The 12,390-nt window shown below is 36.2% G+C and overlaps 2 protein-coding genes across 2 annotated transcripts; one reads left to right on the top strand and one right to left on the bottom strand.

Annotated features, from left to right (window-relative positions):
• Positions 1 to 8,257: 8,257 nt before the first annotated feature.
• Positions 8,258 to 9,148, bottom strand: LOC128226403 (baculoviral IAP repeat-containing protein 2-like). The gene has a single exon (XM_052936279.1). It carries the CDS (start codon positions 9,146 to 9,148, stop codon positions 8,258 to 8,260), a length of 891 nt encoding a protein of 296 aa, XP_052792239.1.
• A 152-nt stretch (positions 9,149 to 9,300) lies between these two features.
• On the top strand, positions 9,301 to 10,089 carry LOC128226404 (serine/threonine-protein kinase pim-2-like). The gene has a single exon (XM_052936280.1). It carries the CDS (start codon positions 9,301 to 9,303, stop codon positions 10,087 to 10,089), a length of 789 nt encoding a protein of 262 aa, XP_052792240.1.
• The last annotated feature ends 2,301 nt before the right edge of the window (positions 10,090 to 12,390 follow it).

Consider the following 12,390-nt stretch of genomic DNA (forward strand, 5'->3'; position numbering starts at 1 on the left):
GGATAGAGCAATTACAAATTCGTACTGTAAACCAGATCTGATTTCAGTCATATTTTATTGGTTTGAAAATCATTATGTCAACGAACACACATATAGTTACATTTTAGGATCCATTGTGACACTCTCAGGATCATTTTTTATCAAAAGCATTGCCGTTTCATCAATAGTCCTGACATATTCTTTTACTGAATCGGTATATATCTCATAGCCATTATAGAAACTTGTGTTCTTTCCTTTCGTTCCCATTCGTATGATTTTTTCTCGCCCATACCGATCATGATCCCTTTTTACGAGATAAATTTCAAGCATATGTAAAACGGTGTAACACTTAACTCCAAAATTAGTAGGTCTTTTTTCTTCATCGTATATCCAGGCATAAACTGTGGTATTATCGCGGCGGTATAACGTCAATAAAGTATGGTTTATCATCATGTTTTGTCGAGTAAACGATCTGATAATTGTTTCATTGTTTCTTCAATATCCAACGTGTTCGTCTTTCTAATGACAATTGAGAGGAATTATATTATCGTACATCAAATCAGCCATAATTATAGTTTCTTTAAATGTTAACCATTTAACGTTGCATATTCATATAGTATTTTTTAACCATTGATGTTCGCAACACATTCGGTAAAGTCGGTCGTTTAGTATGGTCGGGTTCTAAGCAATATTTGATGAAATCTTTCGCGTCATCCGAGAGAAGATTGAAGTTACTTTTTGATTCGAACGACAGACCCGGCTTGTAAGATTTCCAGGGTACATCTCCGAGCAGAGTAGAATATGTCAAAATCCCAAATGTCCATACAATGCTTTTCATTGGATAACATTTACCTTTCAAGCATTCCGGTGCTAGATATGCATTGTTCCTTCGTTACTACATTCAACCCATTCTTGAGAAGTTTGCACACAAATCCCATATCACAAAGTTCAATTTCCATGGTATGTGAGGATCAACCAAAATGTTTTCTTCCTTAAGATCCATTTGAATCAATCCGACTCTGCTCTGCATATTGTACAGAATATCAAGAATGTTCGAAGGATGTCTTTGCATTTGTTCTCCTCTGGTTCGTGCTTTACAAGAAAGTCAAACAGATCTGTAGGTTTCCTTTCAAAAACCATGTAGTATACCCAGAGTCTCTGGAAGTGGGTTCACATGTGTAATGGAAATCGAGCATTTTGTTTATCCCCCGAAGACGTTGTAATCTAATGTTATTAACGATTTCTCTCGGAACATGACTCAGTGTTTTGTCCCATTTTGCAATCTTTACCACCAGTTCACGGTCATTAATCCTTGTTGTGTCGAGTATATATCCCCATTGCCACCAGATATTATTTTGGACCTAGTGGATATCTATTAAGAAAATACGACATGATTACATCAAAATACTATAATTTGATTCGGTGATGAACAATATATAATTGTTAGCAATTTTATTTTTTTCATTAGAATTATTTATTGGCGACAATTTACTTGTAGTGTGTTGTAAATGCTTAGTCTCAAAACACATTTAGCAATCTCTCAGTTTTGATTTACAAATGACAGAGCAGTACACTAACAATGTGCTTAAAATTATGATTTATTTGACAACTTTTCAAATTTTTCAAAATTTTTGACTTTGGATTTCACCATAACGCATTCGTTTTTTAGCTATATACTTACCAAAGCGCATTTGCGTTTAAGCGATGTAGTTTTTTCACGCTGATACCCCCCTTATGGAAACATTTTTTTTTACATTGAATTTAGAACGATTTAGTTGAATCTCAAATTAAGCACACAAAGTGACGATGTACAAATATTTTGGGGTGACGAGATTTTGGCTCGCTCGCCCGACCAAACTAAAAGACTTATAGATATACTTTAAGTCTTTCAGTTGGGCTGGGCGAGGTAACCAAAAAGCTCGTCACCCTAAATTATTTGTACATCGTCACCTGGTTTGCTTAAATTTGTGAGTCGATTTGTTATAAAAAGAGTAAAATGTATGATAAGATGCTTAGCATCTTCAAATAATTTGACATTCATCTTTTGGTTTGACAAATAATAAGAGTGAAATGTATGATAAACGGCTTAACATCTGTAAATAATTTGACATTCATTTTGGTTTGGCAAATAATAGAGTGAAATGTATGATAAACGGCTTAACATCTGTAAATAATTTGACATTCATCTTTTGGTTTGACAAATAATAGAGTGAAATGTATGTCAAATGCTAAATGTCAATAAACAATTATAATGAGCTAATAATTTGTTCATGAAACTTGATAAAATGTAAGCGCTATAAATTTATGTTTGTATATGACGGTGGAATGGATATATTTTATGTACACGATATCACATCAGCTAACGTAAAAAATAAGGAGATCGCTAGCTATATTTCCAAGAACAAGATTGATACCAGTGATATTTCAAGCGATGTTGTTTCACATATCATTGAAAACCCCGACAAGTCTACAGAAGTTATATTCATACAATGTTACAAGTACTCGGGCGAGGGTAAAGTTTTGCAAGATCAAAAGTATCTAGTCAGTGTGATCGGTGAAAAATACACTCATTATGTGGAAGATAAAAACGGGAAATTCGTTTACTCAATACCGTCAGCAAATGAATACGATTTCAAGCAATGTGGCTTTAAACAGAGGCGTTTTACACAAGAAGCGTATTTTTCTGAACGCGAGAGCAGTAAACGAGTCGACGAACTGTATACACGTGGTGAAACCGTGTATGGAAATTCTCATAAATTTGTAAATGAGTTTTGTTACAACTTATACGAGGAATATTTGGAGCAGCTGGACTTCAAAGGAAGACTGTTTGACATGGCATCTCTTCGGTCGAAAAGCAATTGCTATGAAATGCCACTTTTTATGAATTCTACTTTTATTGAGAGTGAATTTGTTTTTTTCGGTCGTGCAGAAGAGATAACGATTATCGATGATTCGTCAGTAAGTGACTTTTTCTACGCACACAAAACACTGTCATTTGATATTGAAACGGTTTTGATTGACGAACATTCAAAAAAGATCATGGATAAAATCATTCAAATAAGTGTGATATTCCAAGAAGGAGAATCGATCAAAAGATGTATAGGAATAACGATCGGTAATGTGATCCAGGATTCGAACTATTATAATTTTGATGAAATTCTTAGGTTTTTCTCAAATGTGGAGATGCCGGTGTCTGAGGTGTATTGCGTCAGCTCAGAAAATGAACTGATCTTAAAGTTCATTGAAATTATACAAGAAGTAAACCCCGATTACTTGTGCGGGTATAATATCGTAGGCTATGATTTACCGATCCTCTTTCAAGCTTCAGATAGGCACAAGATTGATTTATTTGACGAGCTTTCCAGTTTCATACATTGGACATACGATAAGAAATCGGTAAAAGATGTTCTTAGCGATATTCAGAAAAATACGACAGCACAATGCTCTTCTGCGATGGAAAACAATCAACTTTTCCAATTGAGTTTGAACCTTTTTCCTGGCATGTTTTAAACGATTTATTTCGATGTCACAAAGGTGAAAAACTTGATGAGTTGGCAAAGAGTGAATTGGGTATGGGAAAGGAAGATGTCTGTCATTCCGAAATAGCCAGTTATTTCTACGATAGCGTAAACAGTCGAAGTAAATTGTTAAGATACAATTTTAAAGATTCGTTATTATGTGGGGCGTTACTCAACACCAGTGACAACTTTTCTTCCTACAAGTTTTTCATTGCTGCTTCATATAATACCAAGATTCCACAGTCCGAATTTTTCGATATGAAGAAAACGCCACTTTTGACTCCAATGTTCTACTACGCTTATAAACGACACGGTATGTTACAGGACATGAAAATCAAGCCAAAATGGAAAAACGATCAGATTGTGATAAGAGAGCTTCTCATGTACTTCATATTTGAAGACAAAAGTGTACGACATCCAAAGACATATGAGATCATAGATAAATTTGATTCGGGAGAAATCAAAACCAAAACAGCAAACACGCAATTTGATTTCCACCAAAAGCTGGATTCTTGCCAAAGGTTAGATCTCTTTGAAGCGATCGACGTCTTGAAGCGACAATTTGAGGTGGTGAAACAAAAGAACAAAAAGCATGGCAAAACTTGTTATACTCTGACCCACTTGTTGCTTTACATTCGATATTTGAATGAACCGGTGGAATACTCTTATGATATCAGCTCTATCATTCAAGATTACTACAAAGTGAAAAAACTTGGAAGGTATGCACCGGTAGATGTTTCTAAGAGGGTCCCGAAAAGAAAGAATATCATGCAAAAGGAAAATGAGCTCACATTTTGTCTCGAGCATTTCATTTCCTATCTGGTTGGAAGAAATATTTCCTCGACACATACAATACATCAGTTGGCATTAGATTTTGTGAAAAAAGAACTGAAAAATACTAGATTAAAGGATGAAATAGCTCCCTTTGGAGTATATCTCAATGGGGGAATGAGTGATACATTGCAAAGAGAATTGAGATCTCTACTAACTAACTTGCGAGATGGAGTGGAGACGAGACGGTTTCGAGACAGATCAGCCCCAGAAACATTTTGTGAGGAATGTTTGGGTATTATCAGCAAAAACTTTTTGTTAAAATTTGATGATATCAAAAGCCAATATGACGGAGCATTTGTCTACCTGCCAAACCCTGGAGTGGAATTAGAAAAGCCTGTGGCATGTTTGGACTTTTCTTCTATGTACCCTTCGATTGGCATCTGTTATAATGTAGGTCAAGAAACGATGCTTTCGAAAGCAACCATTTTAAAAAACGGATTGCAGCCTGGTGACGACTATGAAACAGTAAACATATTTTCACGAGACGATTACAAAGCCGTAGACATTAAAAGTATTTCTAATGGGGAAGCTTCAAGAAATTTTGTCAATTTCATGACGCCTAAACATGCAAAATCTATACTCTGTCAGGTTTGGAAAGATCTTCTCACAAAACGGATGTACTATAAGAGTAAAATTGGGACATTCGCCAAAGAGGAGGACAACAAACGAGTGAAAGAAATCAGCGACACATACAAAATTATTGCTAATTCACTTTACGGTCTTTTTCCAAACATGGGACATTGGAAAATTAGTGCCGCTGTCACTTCTGTAGGCCGCCAACATATTCAGAGTGTGGCTGCAGACATAAACAAAACTCACAGAAGCACAACTGTCTACGGAGATACTGATTCTGTCATGTTTCATTTTAATTATTCATCCCAAGAGCTTTGTAACATGTACCAAAGTGGCGAATTGCATTCTCTTGGTTGGATCAAGGAGGGAGACAATGAAGAAATAAACAAATATTCTGCAGATCATTACAAGCAGGGATGCATAATTACAGCTGCTATTTCAAAGCACATAGCGCATAAATTGAACCAGAGTTTTGTGGAAGAACCTGATAAAGCAATTTACAAACCACCTAGTAAGCTTGAGCACGAAAAGGTGATGTTGCCATTTGCTATATACCAGCAAAAGCATTACTTTGCTAGAATAATGGATACAACTGTAGAGAAAGAGTCATTCATAACGAAGGGTCTCGAGTACAAAAAACGGACGGTCTTGCAAGCAACTTACGAAGTCGAGAGTATGATGTTCAAAGATCTCTTACATCGAAATCCATGTACATGGAACACTTACAAACTCTGTCACGAAATAATATCGGATCTTATTACAGGAAAGATTGACTTAAACAAAATATCTTCTCGCAAGAAGATAACAGTTACCGGTTACAAACTCGAGAGTGATAAGAAAGACGCGGGTGTTCAGTTATTCAAGCGTATGAAGGCCAGAGGAGAAATTGTAGAGACGGGAGGTTTGGAAAAGATCAGTTTACGAGTCGTAAAAGTAGAAAACCATGAGGATAAATCGAGGGTCAAGTACGAAACAATAGAGTTTCTTCAGAAAAAGCAACGTCTCGGGGAAGACCTTCAACTGAACAAAAAAGAAATTTCAAAACAGATCCTAAACGAAGTCATCAAAATCATGAAAGTCCTTCATCCGACGCAAACATTTGCCGAATTTCAAAATTTGAGGCATTTAAAAATTTCAGCTCAGCTACCGAGTTCAGAAATGTTTTCTAATTTCAAACGACCAGAGGAAGACAAAAAGAAGCATTTACCAATTATACAAAATAGAAAGGTTACAATGAATGATACACTCCTCAATCACTTTGACGTTGCTGCTAAGTTGAAGGGTAGGAAAGAAAAGGAGACTCTTTGAAAGGCCAGTCGAAACAAAAAAAGTTAAAACAGACCGTGCTGCAGTTCTCTAGCTTGTAAATTCTAATATTTGTTGACAACGTGATTGTATTTATGAACAATAAAAATGATTATAGCACTGTTTGTGATTTCGGTTTTCATTCAACTTTCATTTGGTGGGAATTGCATCTGTTCGTTATATTGTAGTGAAGAAAATACAGTCGGTTTTGAATACAATGGACGTTGCTACTACATGCGTCATAAAATAGACCTAGCTGACTATAGATCTTCACCAGTTACTGAATTTCGCAATGAAACTGTATTACACTTATTCCAAATAGCTGCTGGGGAGTTCCGAGATAAATTTAATGTTAGTGTTGTATCGGTTCACTTTAAGAAGATGCAAAGACTAGGGGTACTGGGAAAACACTTTTATTTACCTTCTTATGACTTAAACCTTGTTCGATCTGCTGCAATAGATCTGCAGTCTAAAATCATATTTGATGAATATCCATATGTTGGCGTATTGACTTCGTATTCAAAATTCTACCACACTAATCGGTTCTTTAGATTAACATAATTCAATAACGAATCTGAAATAAGAAGTAATTAATTTCATATTTTTCATCAGTTAACAGGTATGAACAGATCACTGGAGTTTAAACAAAATGCCGTAAATATCTTGGCCGAAAGTAAACGTACTGTTGGATCAGTTGCGAGGGAACTGGGCATTCCACGAACAACTCTCTCATCTTGGGCGAGTAAAGCAAATGCACTACCGAAGCATGAACTTGTTTCGGGTCTGGAAAAGTATATATTTGAAAGAATTCAATGTGAAATGAGCAATAGTCAACAAATGACAAAATCAAAAATAAAAGAGATCGCACTGCTTACTGCTAATAAGCTAAACATTAAAACGTTTTCTGCATCAAGATCCTGGATTCAAAGATTTCGACAAAAGTATGCAGATCTTCTTGAAAATAAACACAAGGATCATACCTGTGTTCTGTGTAAAACAAACGATCATTTAATGGTGAAAGGGCACAAATGTGGACACTATTTTTGTTGCGAATCATGTCTCATGACATATCTTCAACATGTTGATAGTACAGAAAATAAACTGTTTCGCTGTCTGGTGTGTAACAGGCGAGATGTCGATATTCTAGGTGCTTTACCAAGTTTTGTTATAACAAAATCATAAATGTTTCAGTTTCTCATTATTTATTGACAAAAGTTTGTATAACTATGCATGTTGATCGTACTTTTTCATAAAAATATGTCATCCTTCAGTAATGCGCAATCAAACCGATGCGATATGGGCTATGTTTATCGTTACACGCAAGTGAAACATATATTTGTCAGCAATAAATGTTTTGAATATCAAATAATACGATGCATGCTAGGAATTCCGAATAACCTTCTGAGGAAATTGGAAATGAAACACGGCGATGATCGCAACAGCATAGGGTCCGATGTTTTTGACATCTGGTATCCAGTCGCCATCCGATTTTGTAGTAACCAGATGCTAGGTCAACTGCTTGCCTTCGCTTGCTGGGTTTCGTTTCACAGAGATATTTTTCAACAGTTTAGAGATGAATTGCATTTAAATTTACATTCAATCATTCACGATGAAGATCTCTTATGGGCAGTATCAGAGGATATCAGAAAACATTTGAAGAAAAGATTTGGGAAAAAACAATATAAAGCATAATGGACAGTATTGTTCAAATCAAACATGACGTACTATTGCAATTGCTGTCTTCAAACACATCAGATATCGGACTTGTCACAATACAATTTTTCAGAAGATGAACAAGCCATGGTAGCAAAAAGTATTGCAAATAAAACCGAAGTATGTTTTTTTTGCAAAAGACATATTGCGACAGAACATAAAAAAATGTGCAATGTCATTTCAAAATTTGTGAACAATATAACAAAAACATTAAACAGTTATTCTCTGTATGGCGATTCTCTCCGACATTCAATCAGACACGACATTACTTCACTCCAAAATGAAATGAAAATAAAATATGACACTTAAACAGTATTTTTGTTTTGTCGATACTATTAATGATTTGATGTCATGTATACACCATCGTCATCCTTCTCAGAAAAATCAGCAAATTGACATTTGACTAAGCCCAATATATCTTTGCGACAAATAGGGCATTGACTGTTGGCGTGAGCACACTGTGGACAAGTTACAATATGCCCACAAGGAAGGAAGATCACATCGGCAAGACATTCAAGACAAATTTTGCAATTTTGCTTATCCTTCAGATTTTGATTTTCTTCTTGCAATGCTTCTAGATCAGTTTCTAGCCCATTTGATGGACTATCTAGGGATTGTTCAGTTACACAGCAAGAACTAGAACCAGCAGTATAGTTTATCGCCATACTTGGATCGTCTTCCATCTCCATCAGAATTGACATAAGATCGCTCGCTTGAAACTGCGAATTCGGACCTTCTCTTTCACTGTATATTCTAGCAGCTATGCGTATCCAATCCATGTGGTAACCAAACTCGGCCGCTGCTTCCATGGCTGTTTCTTGGCGTGAAATTGATGATTCCTGTTCATCGGATTGGTTTACCTTTTCCTTTTGTTTTGATATGGATGGATGTTCACCCAGCCTTGCTTTTTCAACGTAATCTTTTCCCTTACAAATAACGATATGCGGACACGTTGGAAACCATCTCGCATGTTCATACATCGGATCATCACCGATCTCCCAATGTTTTAGACCACCGCCGCAATAGTAACAACGGACAGCATCGCCCACACCTGAGTATACTAGGCCAGCAGATACTAACTCGTTCACGTCAATGTGACTATCATCTGGCCACGGTGTTGATGATTCTGTGAAGGATTCCAATCGTTTTGTTGGTATTGCATAGTTTGGAAATTTTGGCTTCGTGGTGAAGATGCCCAGTGATGTAGGTGTTACCTTACTTGCCATATTTGCTTACTTATTTCGTAAAGTGTTCATTGACATCAGATATAGTTTAAAATGGTTTCATTATATTTGTGATCACGTGATTTTATATTTTGCGTATAAAAGGGACTGAAACAGAACTCCAGTCATCATTTGCGTCTCAAACTCGAGCCAATATGTCGTCTCTGTTTACTCGTATAAGTAAAGGTCATTTTCTGGGAAAGGGTGGAAATGGAAAGGTGTTTGAAGCACATAGCAAGAACGGTGACAAGCAGCTTGTCGTAAAACAAGGTCGGTGGTGGAGTCAACATTGCGAAACCCCGCCAGAGATAGCTAACACTTGCCTTATGCAACAGATGGGCGTACGAGGTATCAACCACATGGTCGATTGTGAGATTTACCATGACAAGACCAAAAATGGAGCGAGCAATTACAGCGTGGTATTTGAAAGAATGCCAATGGACCTATTTACCTATGTGGAAAAGTTTGATATCCCTGAGCCTGTGGTGAAAGACATTATGTGGCAAATCATTGTGATTCTTTGTGAAATGGACAGCAAGTGCCAATTGATGCACATGGACATGAAACCAGAGAATGTGTTGATCGATCCAGACACCATAGAAGTTCGCCTATGTGATTTAGAGTTTTGCGTGCCAACTGATGACGAGTGCATATCTTTGAAATCATATGAAGTTTCCACACCTGCCTATCGTGCTCCTGAGAGACAGTTCAAGGTATGCTTCCCTCGTAAGTCTACAGTCTGGTCACTGGGTATAATGGCCTATGAGATGTTACACGATGATGTTCCGTGGGAATCGTACGTCATTGAAAAAGGAGCTGCGCTTAAGTTTGGGACCAATGTTTCGGAACAGTATATCAACTTTGTTTTGGCATGCCTAGAGCCCATCCCCAGTGAAAGACCTGAAGTCTCAGCTCTACTACAACATCAATGGTTGTGTGACTGACGCATCACGATAGATGTATTTTGTGATAGTACCTTTCTGGTTTCAAACATATTAAACATAGCGTTGAAACTACAACTTCTTTTTATCTTTATTGTTCATGATAATTGTTCAGCAATTGTTCTCGAAAAAGCAAGCTTTCTTTTACAGCTAACTTTATCGCGGAAATTCGACAGAGCAATCTTTTTCAGCTAACTTTAACGTAGAAAATCGACTGAGCTTTAATTGTTAGCTAACTTTATCGTGGAAATGCGCAAAAGCTTTAATTTTTAGCTAACTTTATCGTGGAAATGCGCAAAAGCTTTAATTTCTAGCTAACTTTATCGTGGAAATGCGCAAAAGCTTAATACAACCCGATATCGGCGATGAGTGCGTTTAGTCCCACGAGGGTGAAAATGAAAATGACGAATGTGAAAATTGAGAATGAAAATTGAGAATGAAAATTGAGAATGAAAATTGAGAATGAGAATGAAAATTGAAAATTGAAAATCATCAGAGAAAATGAAAATTGAAAATGAAAATTGAAAATCATCAGAGAAAAAAATGAGCGTCTTGGTATCAGATACAAAAACAAAGTAATTTATTTCAAGTTTTTATTTTTTATTTTGTGAAACAAGATAATTGTCACAATCAATCGAAAACTTTCTTCAACCACGTCAGGGTTAGCCGGCCAAGATTGCAAGATTTTCAAATCGGTGGAAGAAACATGACAAACAATAGTTTCTCATTCGCACTTTTGGTGGCGTTTCATCAGCCTTACAATCATTACAGTACCACACATATCGAAAACAGTTTTGGCAGTAGCCAGCTGGAGGGAAAATGTTCAAAAGATCATGTCGTTGACAAGGTTCTAACGTAAAGACTCCAGCACAACACAATTGGCATTCCCAACAGAATCTTTTGAAATAATCATTGTACTGTAGTCCAGCAAACCCAACGATGTCAGTATATCGTTTTGCCATAGTTAGTGAAAAGTACAGTCACTACTGTATGTTTAAATAGTTTGAAGTACTCTAAAAAGAGTATACATTATTTCTCGAACTTGCATTCAACAACTTTGCAAACCAATGTTAGAAATTTGAGCTAACTAGCGTATTGCGGCTGTCTACAGCATAACTGTGTAAATCAGAACTGGTAGTGTTTGAGTGATTAACACAGTTCACCTTTCTATGTAAATGAAATAAACAGAAAGCAAAAATACAAATAATTGTTTATGATTTATTCATAAGATATTTTCCAACAATAGCCGATCCACAAATGTGACATTCGCTGCTGGTAATGGAGCATGACTGACAAGATAAATGTCCACATGGGATAAACACAATACACGTTTTGTTTGTAACACAACTTGTACAAATGTTTTTTTCGTCGATTTGTCGTTGCAACTCTGCTTCCCTGCTGAGAAGATTGCGCAAAAGGGATGTTAGTGGGTTTGTTTTACGCAAGATCTTGGATACCGATCGGATTTTGGATAAAATGTCAATTTCTTTCTCCCTGCCACAACGTTCTGATATTTTGTTCAACTCAATTTTGTAGTTTTTGAAGTCACGTTTAATTTCTCTGGCTAGTGGTAAAACTCTATTTGTTTTGTCTTGCTCGCTCATCTTGCTAGGAGGTTTTTCTGAAGAAGCTATCTTATGAAGTGATTTTACACTTTTACGAATTAATGGCAAAAGTTTTCTTAAGACGCCAGATACGTGTTTGCTGTTATTTACTACGATAGTTTTCATGTACAACACCTGAGTTTCACTGTGTTCCATACGATCTGCCAAATTGCTTATTAAGCTTAAAGTTGTGTTTGACATGTTTGATATCAACTGAATGAATGGATTAAATAATTGATGAATGAAACTCGAGTAATAAGAGCTTGAAATTATAATGCAATGAAAACACTGATTCGTTTTGTTTTCAACAATGATCATCATAATCTCATTTCATTGGATAAACACTTGTGCATTATAAAAGTTTAATCGTATGATATAAAAGCTCATATTCTATATTATGGGTATTCCTTAGCTGCAATACGTAGAGAGATGGCTAACGAATATAGATATAGCACATCTATTCCCCAGTATGAGAACAAGACAAACACACTACTTCAGAAATATCTCAAGTACTGTTCGAAAAATGTACCAACTCATGTTCGTACAAGTTTGACAAAGGAACTCGAATACCTTGGACAATGTTCGAAAGTACAGACAATCAACAATATGAATATGGTCGTTATGGCACATAGAAGGCAGAAAATAACATTAGAAAGAGAAATCAAATTTCTAAAACAAGAAGGCCAGCATTCTTCTAAAG

Source organism: Mya arenaria, chromosome 3, assembly GCF_026914265.1.
Source record: "Mya arenaria isolate MELC-2E11 chromosome 3, ASM2691426v1".
Classification (NCBI taxonomy): domain Eukaryota; kingdom Metazoa; phylum Mollusca; class Bivalvia; order Myida; family Myidae; genus Mya; species Mya arenaria.

Excerpts from the sequence above, each read along its gene's own strand:
- LOC128226403 (XM_052936279.1), bottom strand. The coding sequence starts at position 9,148 with ATGGCAAGTAAGGTAACACCTACATCACTGGGCATCTTCACCACGAAG.
- LOC128226404 (XM_052936280.1), top strand. The coding sequence starts at position 9,301 with ATGTCGTCTCTGTTTACTCGTATAAGTAAAGGTCATTTTCTGGGAAAG.